General features: G+C 38.3%; 1 protein-coding gene across 1 annotated transcript in view; it reads right to left on the bottom strand.

Moving 5' to 3' along the window:
• MYO3A (myosin IIIA) overlaps nucleotides 1-22,288 on the bottom strand; it is a 127,065-nt gene that overhangs the window by 24,622 nt on the left and 80,155 nt on the right. The window contains exons 17-25 of the mRNA XM_009890568.1: nucleotides 20,718-20,844; nucleotides 19,522-19,732; nucleotides 17,246-17,393; nucleotides 10,167-10,320; nucleotides 8,999-9,087; nucleotides 7,160-7,289; nucleotides 4,677-4,756; nucleotides 3,966-4,043; nucleotides 1,745-1,950 (exon numbers count right to left, since the gene is read on the bottom strand). Coding sequence (XP_009888870.1) covers nucleotides 1,745-1,950; nucleotides 3,966-4,043; nucleotides 4,677-4,756; nucleotides 7,160-7,289; nucleotides 8,999-9,087; nucleotides 10,167-10,320; nucleotides 17,246-17,393; nucleotides 19,522-19,732; nucleotides 20,718-20,844 — 1,223 coding nt within the window. The remainder of the gene's footprint in view (nucleotides 1-1,744; nucleotides 1,951-3,965; nucleotides 4,044-4,676; nucleotides 4,757-7,159; nucleotides 7,290-8,998; nucleotides 9,088-10,166; nucleotides 10,321-17,245; nucleotides 17,394-19,521; nucleotides 19,733-20,717; nucleotides 20,845-22,288) is intronic.

Below are 22,288 nucleotides of genomic sequence, written 5' to 3'. Positions count from 1 at the left end.
TTAGCTTATTTCATATCTAGAAATGTCATGAAAATTTCATATTATCTCATGTGCTAGACCATCTACCTTTGAGATAGTTAACATGATGTGAGATGCATCCCAGCTCTTGTTACCTCTTTGGATTCAGCTTTGCAGATCCTTTTGGAACATATACGTACCATTATGACATATCATACGTAAGCATTTAATCTGGCAAACTCATCAGAACTAATTCTGACTAGGAAAAGAGGTCAGGATGCCCATGCATAAAAATTACCCATAACATATCAGCTCAGCTGCTGGGTAGGAAAGTTCTTATGTGTTCCAGGACTTTCCAAAATGCTCCGTAACAAAATTAACCCTACCTATCTTGTTGGTTTTTTTTTAATTCAGGAAGATTACATGAATTATTTGTGCTTCCTGATACTACATTCTGCTTTTTTCTTGTTATTCAGCCTTTATACACAAAGCTTGGGTTGTACCAGCTTTAAATAATAGTAACAATTTCCTCATGGAATAATAAAAAAGAGAGATTGTTGATTTCTGCATTATCACCAATTCCTACAGCTCTTTTTTTTTTCTTTTTACTACACAATGAATTGGCTTATTTTATTCTAACAAAATAATTTTGCCATTATCCTAGGTCTACCTGTATCTCTAAACTATTAAAAAAAAAAAAGACTAGGAGATACATACTTAATAAAAATCCCTTTTTGTTTGAGGGCCATATCCTCAGTGCTGGAGATCTGCACAGCCTCGCTGCAATCAGGGCCATGCTCTCTGGAGAGCTACCCCGTTATGTTCACTGCTTTCCTCTCTTTTACCTGAACAGTAAAATTTTTTATAAAAGCAGTGACCAAAAGCCACAGCACATCTTGGTGCAGTGATAACTACCTTTTCCCATGCTGCACTCTTCCAAAATAGTAATAGTCCCAGGATTATTCTTTCCAGAAACAGTGCTATAAAAACATCACTTTGTCCATCCTCTCTCTCCTCGTGCACCTATGGGACTCGCTGCTAGCTCTCAGTTTCTAGTGCATTATTACTTTTAGGTACTTCTGTCTGAATGGGTGTTGCTTGCTTCTTCCCAGATTTGATCTCCATTCCATAAATCTCAGTTCTGATTGAGGCAAATACTCAGGGTCTTTATTTGTAAGAGAGAAGTACAGATTCAGTGCTCAGGATTGATTTTTTTGGGGGCGGAGGAAGAAGACATAGTTAAAGGAGTTACAAAATCATAGTAAGTTCGTTAATCTTCTTCTTAACAAGTGACTAAAACTTAGAAAGTATATTTAAACAAAATTATACACTTAATGAACTTTTCAGCCCCAGATTAGCAATACCAAATTATCCTCCACCCTACGCAAGCAGATGCTGCACAGTGCTGAACATCAGGAGCAAGAGGAACTGTGGTGCTCCTTGGATGCCATTGCTCCAAATTCTCGGCTTTAATTTGAAGCATTACATTTCTAAACCACAAGTCTTTGAAGAAAACTTGCATATTATAAGCAAGACAATTTTTACCCAAATGTGCAGGGAGCCTGAAACAATCATCTTGAGATGCATCATCTTCCCCCACCAATCCAAAACGGGCCACTAATCTTGTGCCTGAACTACTCTTTGTCATCCAGTCTGTAATCTTCATTGTCACAGCAGACGTATTTATATTTTTTCTTTAAAGACCATACCAAAGACACTGCTGATGCTTAGCAAACACTGGGCAGCAATGATAGAAGAGAAAAAGGCTTCTTCACATCAACATTACCGTTTTATGAAGTTAGCGAACAGTATACGGTGTGAATAACCCTGTCTCCGGATTCTTGCCGTCTCCAGAATTCCTGTGTAACGCAGCTGAACCAACACTTTTTCTTTATCAAACTTGTTTGCCTGCCGGTCGTTGTTTGGCTTGATGCACCTGACAAAATGAGGCTGGCCGACGACCATTTTGGACAACAAATCCATCAGAGAATACTGCAAGAAAGCAACAAGGTATCTGCCACCAGGATATTTATAAAACTTGTATATAGGTCCATGTGTAGCTGAAATTTTATTTCATATGAGCAGAATCATGTCCAAACCCATTTACATTTCAGTAAGCTGGTACTTTAATGGAGTAAATGACCCAACAACAATTCTAGCTTTGATAAGATCTTGAAGTCACTAGCGTATACTGCTTGAGAGAAACACTGACTGCAAAAGGATGTACCAAATTCCACCCAGAACATTCTCACAAGCTGCCATTAATGTCTAATATATGATAGAAACTCTCCTTAAACTTATTGGTTTCTCTTGGAGCCTTGTTAGGTAGCTGACTTTTCCTTTTTCCTGTTGTCACCTATTTGAAGATCCACCCAGAGAGTAAATATCTGTCTATGGATGGGAAATGGAAGAGCAGCAAGCCAGTAAATATTGCCATCCCTTCATCAGACTGGACGAAACTAAGGCCACCCTAGAAGAGGGGCTGCTTAAACTGCTTTGATCCAGCATGTCCTGTTCATAGGCTGATGGTGATACTATAGGTGCCCTGCCAAGAAGAAACCTTTGAGGAGGGCAAAACTGGAATAAACAAAATCACAATTTCAAAGTTGCACTTTTCCCACCTCACCAGGGTACCAGGCTAGCAGAGGGGATACGGTTTGTATCTCCCCATGCCAACTGAGGTGAATCTGGCTGTAAACAACCTTGACTGGTGTTTCGTAAAATTGCTTCATGGGGAGACGTTATTAAAACACAAATGAAGGGGTTCATTCCTCAAGATTCAACCTGACTCAACAGAAAGAGGCAGCCAGGAGGTAATGCAGTTCAGCAGTAGGTTGGATACATGAAACTAGTGTAGGACGTGAAGAGCCATATGTTTCCTATTAAAATGTGCAATTCCATTCTGGACAGACGCTGCACCATGCAGCAAAGTGCTTAATTAGCTTCATCACTAGTGTTCCAAATAAGTAGGACACAATAGTGGATAAATTTTTTTTCCGCTCAGTCTGAGGTGGCAGATACTTGTCTAAATCGCCCACACATTTCTGTGTATGAGTAAACCAGTGGGGCTTCATTTAAGAGCACTAGCTAGCATGATCTGAGCAGGGATTTCCAGTACGGAAAATAATAATAGAAAAGTGTAAATATAATTAACTCATTTGCAGCCTCTGATTCTAGATGTGCTGGTAATGCACTGAACCACAGACATTAGGTTTGAATGAGATTCAATAATTTTTTCCATCTAGAACTTTAAAACACCATGCAGCTTTGGACCACCATGACACCTAGGCTGAAATTATCCTTCGCAGCCCACAAAGCTATGCAATTGTATCTACGAAACCGAGATCTTGCTTCTTACTGTTCTGTTATAAATGTAAATGAACTCTTATGGGCCACAAACACCACCTCATCCACCTTTATGTTTTTGCTGGGAGAGATGACTAAGTAGGAGTTGGAAATTCAGACCTTAGCCCAAGTGAACCAAATCTGTATGCCACTTTGGAGGAAAGAATGCTCTTCACAGCTATTTAATGTTACAGGCCCAGCAGCACAGCCAGTGCTTGGGAAGATCAAGAGCACTGCTGAGGGAGCCACAAGGATGGACTCAGGACAGCCTCTGAGCAGTGACCATTAAGATCTTTCTCTGGAGCTCCTGCTTCACATTAACTTTGCCCTCTTGCTTCATAAACTCCTAAAGAAATGCTACACCACTAATGTCCAACCTCCCTTTATCTCTCTTGGTGGAAAAACAAGCCAGGGAAATACTAATATCGATTGTCATACATCATCATGACAGAAATGTGGCTGTGTAATCAAGTACAATTAAAGGTGAAATATCACAATCTCCACTAGATATTTGTACTGGATAGACTGCTGTACCATATATGCAGTTCACAAACTCCATATGGATCACTGTTGACTCTAAGTCAACAGGTGCATTTCAAGAGGTGAAAGAATAAACATTCATTCTACTCTAGAAAAAATTATTAAAAGATCTGACATCTTACCCTAAAATAAGAAGCGACTGTCTGTGTTTTCATGCTGGTTGTCTCTCTTGGGTGATGTCCGGTATCTCCTGCTTCATTCTATAAGATGAAGAAAGAAAATGATGCTTTTTATCTCTGTTGAGTCTGTCATGCCCTTTCCAATGCCACAATAAAGCACCCCTCAGAGAACATGATTAATTTAAAAAAAGGTATTCTAAACAAAAAAAGTTACAGCATGATTACTAGCACAAATCAGTTGCACCAGTACGTTACATTACTTTGCTACACAATACACAAACGTTCACACACAGAGGACACAATTTGATAATGGAGCATCTAAATAACTGCCACAAATAACCTGACAATGTCTGAGGTCCTGTCTGCTATTTTGTCATCACTGTTATTTTGATAGTTCTCTAAGGAACTTGACTATACTCCACACCAATATTTAAATTTCTCTTTTTGCTACAATACAGCTAGGAAATAATAGGGTTTTTTTCCCCTGAAGTTGTTATAAAACTATAGCCAGAAAGAAGGGAAATGTTAGGTTTTTACCTCACGGAAGGAATATGAATTGCACAACACAAAGATATCCAGCTAAACAGAAAAGAAAATAGGAGAGGGAGAAAAACCAAGGAAGGGGTTACTTGCTTACTTTTAGTACCAATAACAGTATTGCCTTTCTAGTTTAAATTAGGGTTCAATGAAGAATTACAAAATCAGTTTTCTTACCTTTGTATGACTGACTGATTTCTGGGGGGTCCACATTTGGTAACTGATTGTAGTTTTGCTTTTAGTTTGTGCCAGGTTACCTATGGGAAGATGAAAGAAAGCAACCTACCAAAATGCTTACATCTCATCTAATCTAAAAACTGTGCTGAACCACCTTATTCATGCCCCCAGTGTAACCATATGAAGGTCATTGACTTTTTCGGAGTATGTCCTCATTTCCCCTTTCACCCTCGGGGTAGAACAAGCTCTGAAGAAGTTGCATGAAGATGGAACATGGGCTGAATTTTCCTCCTTCAGCACTTATGTCACCTACTAGAGCAAAAAAATAAACAGACTGCTGCGGAAGGTAAGAAAGATACATCTTAGAGCACCCGTGTGGTTTTACCCTAAGGATGTTATTGTACTATTCTAGTTCTAAGGCTACATGTATGTTAGTTAAAAAAAAAGAAAAAGTGCTAGCACCTTTCTCTGGCCCTGAGGGCAGGTGACACGGCATGACTCAAGTCTATACAGCTAAACTCTATACTTCACTACTCTTTTTATCTCCTGATAAAAATAAGACTGTATCTTTCCACAGAGCTTGTTGGAAACCATCGCTGGCCTGTGCTTTCTCTTGAAGTGTGCCTCGGTATGTCTGGGAGACTGCTAGCTGACATTGTCCCAAACTGTCCAATGGAAGCATGCTAACAATTAATCAGAATGGGCAATCCTGTGGGAGTGTTTTAGTTACTGTTCACTGGCCCTGTTTGGTTTACTAGAATAGACATAGTCTTAAGACTCTAACCTTGGAATTCTTATTCAAGTAGTACCTTTATTATGATGACTTGAAGGACTAGGTGCATTGGAGTGGTTTACACATAGTGGTCTTCTAAAGGAATAATGAAAATTCTGCTGAGATTTCCATCATGTCACTCTATGTTGATAAACCCCAACCGTCGCTGCAAGCTGCCATTGCTTCTGCTAATAACATAACACCTCTGGAATCTCACTCTCCACTGGGAGAGCCTGTAATCTCTCTGTGCTCAGCCACTATCAGTAAGAGGTAGATAAGAGCTAGATAAACAGCTGCAAATATACAGCACGCCAAGCTAATGCGTCATGTATTATGTGATGATATCAAGTGTTAAACCTCTCTTGGGCTTAGCTGAATATCACAGGGTGGGAAGGAAAGAGAGGATTCCTCGCACAAAATTTCAGCTATCTGAAAGTGAGGTGTCTACAGGATCACTGCTGTATTCAGTGGAGAGAGGCACCTCTCATCCTCAGAGAAACACCTGAGATAGGCAAGATGGGTTGGACTCTGGGTAAACCTCTACATTTCCACTGATTCTAGAGGAATAACTTAGGTCAGAAATATAACTTTTCGTTGGCTATAGCTGGATGGTTTGGGTCAGTTTTGAAAGGCTACACACAGCGTTTCGTAATATTTAACAAGAAGATTAAAACAACCTTCAGAGTTATCTTGCAAAACGTTACATAAGACTTGGGATCAGTTCTTGGGACCATTTGGGTTCTGACTTTGCCTCTACAGAAATTATAGCTTAGTATCTTAGCAGATATCAACAAGTCAGAAAGTTCAGGCAAGGTCATTGAGCTCAGTGTTTTCCCAGAAACACGGACTTAAAATAGATCTTCAAGACCAAATTTTGCATTCCACCAGCAAAGCTCCCTTTGTGAAGAATAGGAGCCTTGCCAAAACATCAGTTTCTGTAAGCTACGATAACATTTTAGAGTAATTTCCATTAGGCTCTTCCAATTTAACTTTTCTGTTCTACAAGTACACCTCCATGTAGTTGTAGAAGAAAGTAATGTTCTAAAGTACTTACTGTATGGCATCAATGCCATCACACAGGGAGTAATACAACACAATAGCAAACTGGTTGTGAGGAGACCTACCCATCATCCTAAAATGGCAGGTAGGACACTATGAAAGGACCTGGTTCAACTGAAGTACAACTTAAAGAGTAGTTTCTGTAGAGCTGGTCATATTCTTCCACCCCAACTTATGAACTCCCCGAACAAGGGCTCACTACCCCATCAGTTGCCTACTGTAAAGGACTAAAAGATGAGGGAAATAGAGGAGTGTCTCCTCACTCTTCAAAACAGATTTAGGAGCCCCAACCTGTCCAATTGCACTGTCCAGTTGCACTTTAGAGAAAAAATGCTCTGTCCAAAAAAGGCCAGTGACTTACCTGATCCTTTCTGTTCAGTCCTCAACTCAAGGGATGCACTCCACTCCCTGTCTTGCTCCCCTACCCTGAAGAGAGGACCCTGAAAGAAGCCTCTACCACTTGCTTGGCACTTGACCAGACCAATCCCTCCCCTGCAGCTTGAGATGGCTGGGGCTCCATTCTGTATAGATTCTAGGGTTGGAAAGTTAAGCCACAAAGTGTATAATGTCACCAACAAATGGTCATATGAAACCTCGCAGTGGTCATCACGAAGGCTAGAGAAGAGTAAGAAGTTTACCACAATAGCAATACCTGTTTTTGTAAGTGGATGGGTTACCAACTGTCGTGTCAGATTGTTTTCAGATGATCGCAGTAGCAGCACAATATCAGCTGGCAGAGTATCTCTATTTTTGGCCAGGAATCCACTTGCATTATATAGAACCTGTTTAAAAAGTGCATTTATGCATCTTCTGGGCTTTTGAAAAGTAATTATAAATTTAAGCACTCCGGCATGTGACTTTTAATATATCAACATACACAAATAGTTTTTCAGCCATCAGGCTCGCTCTTGCTTAGTTTTTCTTTTGATCACTGAAAGTTCTAACTTTTCAATACTGAGAACCATTATGATGCAGATCACTAAAAGCAAATCCATCATTCCAAAGTAGCTTGAGACGTTTATTTTCCCTAATGCAGATATGTTAATATTAGTTTTAGCCAGTCTGGGTTTATCACTAGGACAAGTGTATTGTAGTCCTCCTTTACACCAGTACATGTGTAAATGTACAATTAACAATGCACTTGATTTCAACCATATCACACAGGATTACTCATATGATTGTACAGTCTTTCTGTCCCATTCATATAGCGCTGTACTGGACCCAGGACTTACCACTCTTCCTAGATATCTCTGTATGAATTGTAGAGGAATTTTGCAAAATCACAAACTGCATATTGGCAATTGAAATCTCTCTAAAAACTCCAGGAATGGCGTACCTAACTCAAAATGTACCTCCATGGCTCTATCTCAATGATGCTGTAAAAGACCTGTAAGAAAACCTGGCCTGTGAAGAAGAGCAGAAGATACTGGCATTTTTAATTTAGAAAAAACCCTCAGAAAACAACCCAGTAACAGTCGTAAATTACTAAAAAGGCTTGTAAAGGAAGAGGAAATAAATTGTTCTCCAGTTCTGCAGTAAACAGGACTAGGAGTAATGAAATTGCATCACAGCAATGGAGATATGAGTTAGACCGTAGGAGAAAATTCCTAATGAAAAAGCTTGTTGAACACTGAAAAGGGCTGATGGAGAACTGGTGGAATCCACATCATCAGTGGCTGGTATCAGGAATGGTACAGGGAGAGCTGGCTCTCCTTTCCTCAGCAATGAGATATGCTATGCTGGTGAAATGTAATTCTGCTGGAGATGAGGTTCAGGGAAGTTACTGCAGGCCTTTTGTAGCTGGCTGTCTTACGTGAGGGGCAAGTTATCTTCCATCAGCTGATGGGCAGTATGTTCCCTCTTTATAGGCCAGCTGCTCCAGCACTGCACAGACCCAACACAGTTTCCTACGTGAGACAGCAATGCCCACTCCATATCCCTTTAGAATAGCTCAAAAGGAGCTTTCACAAGACAAGGTTCAGGTGACCAGTGGCATCTTGGTGCAGTGTGCCAGCAACTCCTCCTGAATTTGAAAGGCATGTGCAGCAAGTCACCTTGTACAGGAGGGCAAGATGCTGCTCATCAAATGAAGCAGAAAGCAGTGCATCTGTCTCATGACAAAGTACAGAACTCAGAAGTAAGGCTGATGGGGTGTAGGAGGTAGTAGAAAGAATGTTGAAAGAATGGAGCTGGATCCTGATTCGAAGCAGTGGGAACGAACAAGCATGGCACAGGACTTTGAGGAACTAAGGGGAAAAGCACTGAGTTGCATTACATAATGGTTATTTTTTGGTTCTTCTGTAATACAGTCAGTTAATTTACCTGGTGACATTTAAGAAAAATACACTCCTGCTATTGCTTTTTTTTTTTTTATGAGGGAAAATAACTTTTCGATTTACTTTTGCCTGAATAGATGAAGGTTGAGATGTCTTCTGTTTCCTTCTAGCCCTACCATTCCACAATCCCCAACTATTATCATTAGGTCTCTTACCTTTCCTGCATAATGATAAATCCCAAAGGTTAGATCTACTCTTTTGGGTCTCCAAAAATATTTTGACTTCAAATTATCTTCAAATTTTTCTGAAAGGAAACACATAGCTTATCTTACTGTACAGTAATTGTCTTCTGAAGCTGGATCCCTCTAAGGATATTGCCTGAATTCTCAGACAACACCGAGGCACAAAACAGACTCCAAATTTTTTTAAGAACAAAGATAACATAATGGTCTTGTAACAACAGGCACTGGATAGAGAATATGGGAGCTCTTGGATCAGTTACTTATTTTGTACCAATGTTTTTCTGTGTGACCTCAGAAAATTGCTTGCCTTTCTAAGCTTTTGATCTTCATATATGAAACAATGTAGTAATCCTTCCTAAGAATTCCTTGGGGAATTGTGAGGAAACATTTACCAATTGATTGAGGGCCTCTGTACTGTAGGCTATAAAGTATGAGGATAAAAAGACAACAAGCTCATATAATTGCTTCAGCATGGGCATCATTACTGGATGTTATTAGGTTTTGTGATTGGACATTGGTTAAAACTCTCATCTGACACTGCACATTCAAAAATAAGTAAAACAAGGATTTATCTGCACAGAAACCCCACTGAAATAACCAAATCAACTGTAACTGCAGCTACTCAGCAGCACTGAAATATTCAGAATCTGAATTACAACATATTTAGGGATTTTAATTCTAATTTCTGAATAGAAAAAACCCAGGAAGCATAATCTGTTGAAAGGCACTGAGACAGGTTTGCAGCCATTACTCTTTAAAAGTACTAAAATTCTTGTTCAGCTATGGCTCACCAAAAATCTCAGAGCTGAACATAACTCAACTTTGAAAACAATGGACTTGGCATATGAACCTAGAATTTTAACTCAGTTTGGTCTTTATCTTTCAAGCCCTGCAGCTAGAAATTCCTGAAGGCAGGAGAATTCAAAACCTGGATCAGCAGCTTAGGTTCATTTGTCTGTTGTTTCTCTACCAAGTTCAAAGACACATCCATCCTTGCATGCATGCCTCCCTCCAACAAACTCTGATACGGGAATGTAGGGTTACTAAAAACATAACTAGCATATAGCCTAAACTGGACACACCAGACAGAAATCTAACATGGAGACGTCCTGCAAAACTGTGAAATAAACCATATACTTACCTACAAGTGTCTGATCTGTTGCCTGTGGGAATCGACTTTCCTCATCCAGCAGGGATAATAAACCCATTGGTTTCTGCAGGAACATATCTAAGAGGGGTCTGTTATCCTCATATTCTATAACTCTTGCATCAACACCTTCATATAGGTATTCATTCTGTAACAAGCAACAGAGGGCATGTTTTGTCTATGTAAACAGGACCACTTCATAAAATAATTCACAAACCGTCAATTGTAGCAAATTAAAACTACACTGAAAAAGTATGCCCCAGGGCTAAAGACATCAAGATTTTGCAGTAACAAGTCAGCTGGGATGTATCACACTGTCAGGCTATAGATTTTCATTTACCTTTGGATATGTAAGAGGTTGCTATGGCATATTTGGTAAAGTAAGATGCTTTCCAGGAATATGCAAGAATTAAAGAAGCAGAGTTGCAGAAGATAAAGTACAGTGTTTGCAGATGGAGACCTCAGTGTCTATTTACTTCTGTGGTCTGCAATGTATGAAATATTTCCTAATCATTTAGTGCTACTTTTACATTCCCGATTTATTGCTCAGACCTATGTGATGTACAGTGGCCAAGATTTACAAAAGTGACTAGAGATTACTTGTTTGTTTCTCCCTTCACAAACACCTGGAAAAGTTCTTATGTGGAGAATAACGGTGCACACACTTTCTAATAATTAAAGAGCAGTTTACATACTTTCTAAAAATGAAATAAATTATCTCATGTTGGCCTCTACAACATTTTCACTCCTTTTAAGGAAGTAGGAAAAGTTATTCAGCAAGATTACAGATGGACAGTTGGGGCTGTTCAGCCTGGAGAAGAGAAGGCTCTGGGGAGATCTTATTGCGGCCTTCCAGTACCTAAAGGGGGCCTGCAGAAGAGCTGGGGAAGGACTTTTTACTAGGGCACGTAGTGACAGGACAAGGTGGAATGGCTTTAAATGTGACTTTATGTGTCATTCACTTGAGTCTGAATGATAGACAGGGTTGAGTGAAGAAGACAATACACTGAGCGTTTCAAAAAGGAGTTAACTGCCATATACAACAGAAAAGCACGTATTATTAGACTTCATACCTCTTCATCTCTAAGTCAGAGAGAAACAGCAAAGTGAATAAAATCAGTAACACTGTCCTGGAAATACAGGCCCAAATAAATAAATCTGCTGATCCATTTGAAAGAGAACACAGAACATATACCTAAACCCTTCCAGTATCCAGAGTGATCTAATTTCCCAGGACACTCCTCACTCCAAGGATAGGTTATGGCTCAGTTTATATGCCCGTACAAGAGTGCAAGCAGTAAGAATCTCTCCTACAGCCCCATGAGGGCTCTTCAGCTCAGACACATAACATTAACTTCATTCATGTCTCCCCTGGAGCAGTGGACAGGTGGAGTTTTGCTTTTTATTTTAATCAATGACCTGAGTAGCAGGACAAGACAGAAGAGTAATAAATGTATCACTGATATAGGCAAGAAGTTAATTATATACCTGTAGGAGCTAGCGGCAGGAAGGGAATGAGTCTGTGTTATCTCCCAAAGATAACACTGGAGTAGGGGCAGCTTAACCGAGGGCTACAGCTGTACCGACACACAGATGTTACGTTCATGAAACCAGCTGTTACTGCTTAGGATTATCAAGAGTACATTTATCAAGTGGGAAAAGGGAAGAGATTGCTCAGGATGAATCTATCAGAGAAGAGTGTTTCTGTGACACTCAGACATCCTCAAACAAGCTCTCACAGACAACCTATCTAATGATTAACTTTTTCCAACTTCAAATGCTTGTGAGAGAGGCTGGTTTAGAGAGCTGACAAAGTAGTTCTTGAAACTGAAAGGAGGTCTGTACTAGTTGTACTACTACACCATAACAGCAACATCTGCTTCCCTCCCTCCCCGGCCAGTGCCCAGGGTCTGACCTCCAAGCCTGTGGCCTATGTGACCAGTTGGTCTTTGTGTCTGCACCTCAAGAACCGCATGAGTGTCAGTGCTGATGGTTTCGGTAATGCTGCTGTCTGCCCAGTAGGGTATGGAAGGAGTTCACCCCATCACTTCCCATGGGATCCTGGAGGACTGCTGATAACCAAGTCTTCCAGGCACCAGTGTGACAGATGGCTCAGAAATAAGATACCATATTACATTTCTTATGCAACGCTGGTCTTCAACCATATTATTAGGATACAAGCAGCAATGATAAAAGCCTTAATGATGCACATCATAAAACTGTAATGAAATAGATCTTATTAGAATTAATAAGTTGAATCAGCTATAGGATTCTGTAATCCCTCAAGATGTTTTATGACAAGAAAACTCCTAAAATTAGCAGCTGCTTATTGAAATTCTAAAGCATAATCCACTAGAAAGTATTCCTATGGATGAGGTGTCAAAAGGAATGACTGAGTTACACTAACACTTGGGCTCCTATCTCATCTTGGTATTTCATGGTATCTTTTCTATGATCAGAACTAGATAATATTAGCTTGTGCAACCTGGTTTCACTTAACAAAAGAATTATTTAATGCATTAGGAAATGGTCTTCATGTTTAATAAAAAAAGATAACAGCATTTTGCTGAGAATGTGGTATGATGATGCTTCATTTAAACGGAAACACCAGATACTTATTCAGAATGAACCTTTCCCAGCTTAAAGTAGAAGATTAAACTGTCATATGAATGCAAAATAAACGCTGCATATATTTAATGCAAAAAGTAGCATCCTTCCAACTGACAGTAAATTTGCCACTTTCCAAAATATTTTAGGTATTTGACATTACACCTTTTAGTTTTAATGGAAGAATCACAAATGAGAAAGAAATGGGAAGGTTGTCTTGCTGTCCAACATTACCTGCAGATCATGGAGCTGACAGAGAATGAACTTACACCAGTAAGAGAAACACCTTGAAGGATAGGACTGAAGGTGCAAAAAGCATTCATTCTGCTTAACTATAGATACATAAAAGAAGTGACTAACTTGAGAGGCCACATTTCCATCCAGTGGAGACAGAGTTGTATCTGTTTGTCTCCACTGACTATTGGGAATCTAAACTAGCTCTAGCTTAAACTATGCTCCCCACTTCAGCCTTTCTGTTAAATTAGGAAAAGAAGATGACATTCAGGCCTAAAAGCATGTATTCTTAAATGCAAATATTAAGTCAACAATAAAGAATAAAATCCCTCAACTTTGACTTGAGTTCTCTACTTTGGCATGCAGACACTCTGCTTTAACAGACTCTCCGCGTCTCAGGTGGTGATAGTACCACTGTTCCTTCCTACGATTCCTGTCACTTCTGAGGCCAAACTTTTGTAGGCCACACTTCCAAGGAAAACAAAACTGAACACTTTTCAGATTCAGATACAGAAAAGAAACCACCAACATAGCTAAAAACATGTCACCTGCAACACTGAAAGTGCAATTTAGCCTTATGAGTTAATTTACTATTTGGCTTCATTGCTCAAGTTGCCAAGAAATGATTCCCCTTCCCTAGTTATATGATCACTAGATTGAATTGGGTTAATTGAGAACTAGACTATAATCAACTGATTTAGGCCCTGACTAGATATGTCAAATTTCGTCTAATTGCATGTGGTATGGTATCGAACTAGGCAAAACAGGGAAAGAAATGAAGAAATAATGTACTTGTCAGTTTTACTTCTCTTGGGGGAGGTATGAAAGAAATTAAATTCCCCAGTCTTCTCTGATTAGGTCTACTGGGTGCAATGCAGTGTCATGTTAGAGATGTCTGAGATAGCACAGAGCAACCCGACATGTCTGTCTGGCATTGCACAGGGCTGTGGAGAGATACTAGCCTGTGACTCCAGCGACAAGATAGCCCTATGGGCATGACAGTCAGCTTGGGCTAATGAAAAGCCAACACAAAGGTCTCAGTGACTGTTGGCATGAGCCTTCTAAACATAACTCCTTTTTTTAGTATTAAAGACACAAACCCTTACATGTGTGTAAAATTAGGCAGACATGTCTGCGAAAGGCAGGGGTCATCCTGTTGTTTGGATTTTACATAAGTGATACTTTATATCATTAACAAGAACAATGATCTGACGAACTTTTAATTTCAGTCATATGATTTTTAAATTTTCTTTTTTTCCATGTATAGAAAATTTAGGAATTATATTTTGTATTTTCCCACAAATAGCTTTCTCTTTCTTAGTTGTCTGCAGGGAGGGCTTGTATTTACAATTAAAGTACATTAGTGGTGCTAACACAGGAGAGTCCTTACAGTGAACAGAAAAGATTCTGAAGGCACCCGCTTTCTTGAAGTCTGTTCTTGTGATGCAAAATTGGAACAACCACGTTATAGATAAGTAAAAAGTGATGTCTTATAATGACTATGAATCATTCCATGCCATTGGGTTGTAATGCAGAATAATACATTTGTCATTTCTTGGTTCTGAAAGCTGGGGGATTAATACCCAAACTTGCACGAACTTCATCCATATAGCTCATTCTGCACTGCCGTAGTAATATCTTTGGAGACTACTACAAGATAAAATAATAAAGCTTGATATAATCTGGTGGAGTGGTGTCACGTAAATTAGATGTCTTCCTTGGTCGGTATTACAGGCAGAATGTGAACACTCATAATAGGAATATTATCACCAGTATAAATGAAATATTAATGCAAAAATGCATATAAGCACTAGAAGAAAGAGTCTTAGAAGAATGGCCTGTGATTTGAATGAAGAACATTTGTTCACAGCAATAAAATTGAGGAAAGTGTTCTTTACATCAAGACCAGAAGGCCTTCAGTCACATAAAACACAGCGCAGACAGCTAGTGGAACACTCTCTAAATCTGACAACAGGAGGATGACTGCAAGGTTACACCACATCACTTGTGCCTTTCCTTTTCCCACCAAGGAAACAGGCTGTAGGCATAATGATGTATATATTCCAAACAACCAAAAACAGATGCTGATCTTGCCTAAAGATTACAGAGGCTGAAATAAGTAAGGTTCTGAGGCAAAGAACCGCCCCATAACAACTGCTGATTGCTAAAGGGTGTGAGAAATCTGAAAACCTATTTCAGCAAGAAGAACCCAAGAGACATGATGATGACTTGCTAATTGGTATCCCTTATCCTCTGTGTCCCCCACAAATGACCCTGGCCAGACCACTTGAACACACACATCTTGATGCTTTCTATGTGTGTGTGAGTTAATGAAATCTATGAGAGAATGAGCAGGAGTGGGTAAAATCGACATACTTAAAGAGATTCACATTCTCCTTCCATAAGGTCTGTAATTGTCATACTGATTTCTCACAAGGAGAAATGAGTAAACTGTGTGTTGTCAAAATCAGAGGTTCATTTTTCCCTTATCTCCTCAGTAGCAAAATAATCACCCTGATCTCTCTGCAGTGGGGGACGTGAAGACCAAATTGTTCCCATGAGATGGTGACACCACAGACCTCTGCATTAATATAGGTCTGGCCAAAGTGTTCTGTATTAAGACATCTAGAAACAATAAAAAGCATGTTACACTGAACAGGAACCAAGTCGAATTAAAAAAGAGAAGGAGTATTAAAACAATATTTGGGTGTACAGGGATAGGGTTAGGAAAGCCAAAGAAGGTCCATCAGCAGCAAAAAGGCAAAAAAAAGGACGACACGGAAAAGGCTGAGATACTTGATGTGTTCTTTGCCTCAGTCTTGACTGATAATCCCAGGTCCCTGAGACCAGAGGAAAAGCCTGGAGCAAGGAAGACTTACCTGTGGTGGGGAAGGATCAAGTCAGCGAACATTTGAGCAAAGTGGATATACACAAGTCCATGGGACCTGGTCAGTGACTGGATCTGACATGAATAAATAACAGTGCTGCAGTCTGTTCTCTTTCTATCTCTCAGCTGTTACAAACAGCAGTAGCCAAGTGGTCTTCTTGTGTGAATTTATGCACTTTGGAAAGAAGATGCCTAAGTAATTACAGTAGTTCAGGCTAATTTCTCTCCCTGACTTTTAGATGGCATTAAAGACAAGGAAATACTTGTGACTGAAAATCTCCTACATAGATCTATAAAAACAACTACAAGGTCTAAAACTGTAAGACAGCATTTCCTGAAATAACTGGAAACAGGATAAAACATTGACCCATAAAAAAATAAAATCCGTTTTACACATAGATATATATACCTGTAGACTGACACATACATGTACACACCTACGTACACAGACACATTCCAAACTTGTATATGTCTCAACCTTAAAACAAGCAGTGATTAAATCTGACAAAATACTCTTTCTGTACTAATAATTAAAATTAGTATGCAGGAGGATATTTGTCTATGCATCACAAAACCCAGTAATTCCAAGAAAACAGAGAAATTATTAATTCACCTAAAATTTGAATGACTCTTCTGCTCATATAGAATTCTAGATTATTTCTATTTTCAGCAAGATTAATATTGTTTCCCCAGGTGTTTTATTTCTTCAAATAACAATATTAAATAATGATTTAAAAATGGTTAATTTAATTCTCATGGAACTATTTACAAAGTTGAGATGATCTTTTTTGAGGCTTTTCACTCTCCAATTCGATTTCATAAACTTTTATAATTACAATTTTATTCCGTTTCTCTGGTTTACATCAAATTATTTAGATTAAATCCATCATTATTTAGCTTAGATGATCTAGCCCCTGAGTAAGAATAAAATAATTGCAAGATTTTCAGTTTTTAATAATGGAATTTCAGTGTTCCTTAATCTTGTTAGTAAGCTATTATGAACACTGCACTTTAAAAATTATGTTACCACTCATTTATTTTTTTACTGTAGAATCATACATTATATCACTCATGTTACTCCTCAAGAAAACAACATTGCATTTGCATCAAACTGATTATCACTGTGTTATGTTGCTTAGATACTGTAAATTTCAAGTTTAATGCTTTTTATGCGGGCATTTTACTTGCAAATAGCAAGCACTGTTTCATGGAATACATACTCAGAAAACATTTGTTATAATTTGCAATTTACAGCAAATCACAGAGAAGGAACAGTGTAGTTTCTTCAGACAAGATTTTATACGTTCAGTAATATTAAAGCTTGATCAAAATATTCAACACATACCTGTTCCCAGGCAAAGACATGTTGATTGAAGTAGAACTGAATTTGTTCATTGGCAATGTTGATACAGAGTTGTTCAAAAGAATTTTTTTTGAAATTCTCAAAACCAAAGATATCAAGAATTCCAATGTTCAAACCGTCATCGTTTCCACTGCAAAGATTAAATAAACTTTCTATTGTTATACCTTTATTTTACAGTTACTACCTTCCTCATTATTTCACAAAAGGAAATAATGGGCCAAATCTGTATGCCACTTAAACAGGATAAGTTTTGCTAAACCACCCATCTCTTAAAATAACAATCGATTTTTGTTTGAAATACAATAAATGCACATAAATTCAAAGATGACTGTATTTGCAGACCAGATACACTGAATCACATAACAACTGGGTCAACTGATAAGCGTAGAGAGGATTTAAAATTTTATTTTTAAACTAATATTTGCTAGTTAATATTCTTTTGTAAAAAAAATGACTACACAACAGGAACAACATGGAGATTGATTTGTTTCTCTCATAATAAAAGACGCTTTACTCACCAGCATCTTGAAAATAAAGGTTGCTGTCATTAAATACGATTCCTTCATATTATTTATTCACAACAATTAAAACTGCTTATTTTAACATGAAAGTCAAAAGAATAAATAGCTAGACCTTTTATGCATTGAAATAACTACTTTAAGTATTGGAGTGTGGTATGAATTTAAATTACTAATTAAGTTCCAGAGAAGTACTACTAGTAAAAACTTCAGTTTGAAATTTTAGCTAAGGCATTCTGAGAGATACCTGGCCATTTCTGCAACTGGAAAAAAGCTCTAATATTTGTACTTATCTGCTGAAACAAAAAATTAAGATGATAAATTTTTTTATAAAACTGAAGTTGTCAATAGCAATTTTCCTAGCTAAATTAAAAAGAATAAAACACGTTCTATCTATAAAATCCCTTTGAGGGGCTATCTGTAACCACCTTTGCTTTTTTTTTTCCCCTGTAAAAAGTGTAGGAAATCAGATCTGAAGAACCAGCCTCAAGATACTCATGATAGTACTTGAACCCCTTTGAGAAGTCCATCTCAAAAATGGAAGCATTTCATTGTGGAGGGTTCAGAAGTATTTACTGATTTTAACCTGAATTTGGTCACTGTTCTATCTGTCTGGAAATTAGGGTGTTTTTTTTGTGAATAAACTGCTGAAATTTGTCTGCCTCATTCCTTCCTGGAGCTAATTACAAAAAAATAGCAAATACAAATTATTTTACTACCACAAAACCAAGGCAGACTTCTGTTGTTTTGGGTTTTTTTGGGTTTTTTGTATACTGAACATTTCAGGTCAAACTTTCTCCCCCCTCACCAGCAAAATAACTATTCAATTTCAAAAGGTCTCTGTAACAGGCAGCGCTGCATGCACTTTATCCCATCACTTACTTCTTAAAGTTATGTTTATTGCTGCTCTGCTGTAAGCAAATATTTGAAAATTTCGACAAAATTTAGGATTGCAGCCTTGGCTTTCCTCCGATGTTTCAAAAAAAAAATTCAGAAAATCCAGCTTTGCAAACCAAAGCTATTTGTTATTGATATTCCACTTCGGGTAGTTATAAGTTTGCCCCTTTTCACTGCTATTACCAGCCATAGAGCGCCCTGACCTACAGGATCTATGTAAGCCACATCATTTATTCTTTGATTAATGGGATATGGTTTAGATGTGGCCCTGGTAGAGTTAGATAACGGTTGGACTTGATCTTAAAGGTATTTTCCAGCCATAACGGTTCTATGATTCTAACATTTTGCAAAATGCATTATAACCTCATTCTCAATATCTTTCTCGTCTGTGTGTTCAAAATGTCGCCCTGTGAGGGTAGGGTGGACATTAACCTCAGTAGATGTGTTTGGAAACTACTCTCACGTATGTATCCAACCACTCTCATAACAACAGTGGCAGAAGCAACAGTATGGGTGGAAACAAGAGCAGACTTTGATCTACGTAATCAAGATATAAATGTCAGGAGTTGACTCTGTGCCCTAGGAGAAATAGTACAAAGGAAAAAGTAGTTAGTGTGTAATTTGCAAAGCGTTAAATGAGTGAAGGTCAAACCGAAAAACACAAGACACCTGTGCTATCCTTATCCACTGTATTTTCACTGCTATGAATGGGATAAAACCGCCCTTTTTTAACATGGTGGTGTCATAAACAAAAAGGTAGCAGAGAAAAAGTAGATGAGAATACTAGTAGATGATATTATTCCCACAGAAAATATCTCTTTATCCTGGAAAAGCTTCTTTTACCTTAAATGTTTGTCAGGTTTGAGTAAAGTGTTGATGCGATTGACTATCCAGCTAAAGAGGCGCCCGTACAGTGCTTTGGCCATGGCATCTCTGACATCAGTGGCTTTTTCCACAGTGTTGGGACGAATAATTGTTTCTCCTCGAGTCACTACACAGTGAGAGGTGAGGGCCTCTTGCAGTTCATCTGCCTGAATACACAGCAAGGACGCACCTAGGAAGGAAGGTCACAGGCACAGCTCAGAGGCAGTTCTTTTAAAGGAAAAATATGCATTTTTGCAATCAAGGCTGCAAGCGCAATGTATTACGAATAAAGGCCAAATAACAGTCTTGAACTATGACTAATGAGGGTTTTCACACCAAACAGCTGTCAGCACCTAATTTAGTCACTGGTCTTCCTAGCTTCCACTGCAGTCAATGAGTAAGTGATTCAAAGCAGAGACATTTAGGTTCTAAATTGCTTTATCAAGGAGGCTATTTCTCCAAACTGACTATGGAGAAATGCTAGGGAACTTAGGTGACTATGGCAGGAGTATGTAAGTTGTGAGGCTGAATATCCCTCTCAGTTATAATCCATCCACATAAGTCTTTGCTGTCCTCCTTTTGCTCCAAAAAAGGATGCTTCTTTCCCAGTTGCACAAATTTTTTCTATGGCAGGAAAACATGTAAGAAGACAGCATGAAGACTTCATTATCTCCCCAGCTGTAATTACTGAGAAAGAATATCAACTTCCTTGAGAATCTTTGCCCTTTTCCCTCTTCTGCCTCCCTGCAGTCTATAATGTAAGGTATCGCTTCCAAAGAATTAGTGAGCCACATTTCAACAGGCACATATGGGGAACAAGTAATGAATATCTGAGAAATAAACTGGGGAAAAAAAAATATTCAAAATGTTAATGAGGTTCTCCATCAAATGTTCAAATAACCTTGGAAAAATTCCAAAGATTTTCTTTTTAGGCATCTGCAGGATTAGTCATGTTTCCTGAATGCCAGTGAACTGGTTAGTCAAATAAGGTGCATAACATAGACAATTTTTTCTTTTTGCATTTGAATTCAGGTGGGCTTGGAATTAATCAGCATTTAATTTTTCTTGCAAAATTTCCATGTGAATACAGTTTTCATTGATACCTCTCTTGCAATAAAAGAAATTTGCCATCAAAACACTAAATTAAAACAATCAAATCAAGAAAAACCACTCACAATTCTCAAGAGCTACTGGATTGGAAATGTTGCTTTTGTCAATCATATGTTCAGATACCACTGCAGAAAATTCAATGTTACCCACATTTAAAATGGCAGCCAGGACACTGTACACACTTCCAAGTTCCTGCAAAGTATATAAAAAAAGATACAACACTTAATAGCCAGACAGATTTGTCACTTTGGTTTGTGCGATGGGCACGCATTTGTGTTGTTTCCTAAGCCTGGAACAATCACTGTCTCTCTCTTGTCTGCCACACGCCCACAGCTTTTAGGAATACTTTTCTCAGCATAGTCTTTCAAGTGTAAGACACACAAAGAGTGCAAGACAAACTATAGCCTAATATCTCTTCTATACTTGTCTATAGGACAGGATTGACGTGGACTAGGGGAAGTACAAAACAGTGGTGACCATAATCCTCTTACACAGAAGGAATTCAGAGGTTATTTATATCCACGCCTCACTGTGTCTGCAGGCATAACCCTGTCTAATAATGTAACACCTAGATCAACAAAAATATAGAAAAATCCACATCTACATTACAAAGGTACTCCACATAATAGCATTGCAACAGCTCCCACCAACATCACAAGAAGTTTCACTGGGAGAAGAATGAGACCTCACATCGCTGATTTGGCAAAGTACTTTATCCTTCAAATTGTCACATAGGAACTGTGTCCTCACCAAGGCACTTTGGCATGGACTTTACTTAAACATACTTAAATTTCAAATTATTTAGTAGGTTCTGAAGAGGGATTCTGCCTTGAAAAAGGGCTGGTATTAGTCTTGAAAGTGAAGGGATATATACGGTAAATTATTTTATTCACTTATATATGAAAAATAAAATCGTATTTGCAATTAATGAAATAATGCTTTCATTGCAGGTTTAACTTAGATTTGAATGTCTATAAGTATACGTGATCATCTCTGAATATTTTCTACTCAGAAGTGCTGAGGTGCTCCTGTAAAGCAGACTAGTTTGTAAGCTAGGAATCTGTGATACAATATATTCTGAGGCAGGCAGTAGTAGTATATTTTATAAATAACAGTTTCAGAAGTTTTATAGTAGCTTTATAGGAAGAAGTTTTGTAAATTTGATTGGTATTTTATAATGATGGACTTCTCATAATTGCACACCATTTTATCCCTTCTATTCAATAGTTTGCTGGTACCATGTCAGGCATCATTTACTCAGATAAGTCCTTAATTGCTCTAGAATACATGATCTTGTTTTCAACACTTTCAGAAGTTAATCTAGCAGTTAATAAATTAATTATTCCAGTGACAGCAAGACAAATCAGATAAGCACAATCTAAAAAATTATGCTCAGGATAATTGGTGCGCAGTTTACCTGCGTTTTAAGCAATCATTTTCATTTTAAGCTTAGAGACACAGATGAAATGCAAAGAAATGGATAGCTTAACTTCTGGCATTATGCTGTACAGTATGTATAGCTGCTGACATTTTTGTGCCCTTTTCCAGCGTGTTTGAAATCTGGCTTGATCTGTCTCATACAACATGATTATTGTTCACCTCAGGCAGTCCTTTCCTATTAATTTTGCCATGCAGC

Source organism: Charadrius vociferus, unplaced genomic scaffold (genome assembly GCF_000708025.1).
Source record: "Charadrius vociferus isolate BGI_N301 unplaced genomic scaffold, ASM70802v2 scaffold1038, whole genome shotgun sequence".
NCBI classification, from domain to species: Eukaryota; Metazoa; Chordata; class Aves; order Charadriiformes; family Charadriidae; genus Charadrius; species Charadrius vociferus.
The sequence above is the reverse complement of the archived record's forward strand: the minus strand, read 5'-3'. Positions and strand labels throughout refer to the sequence as shown.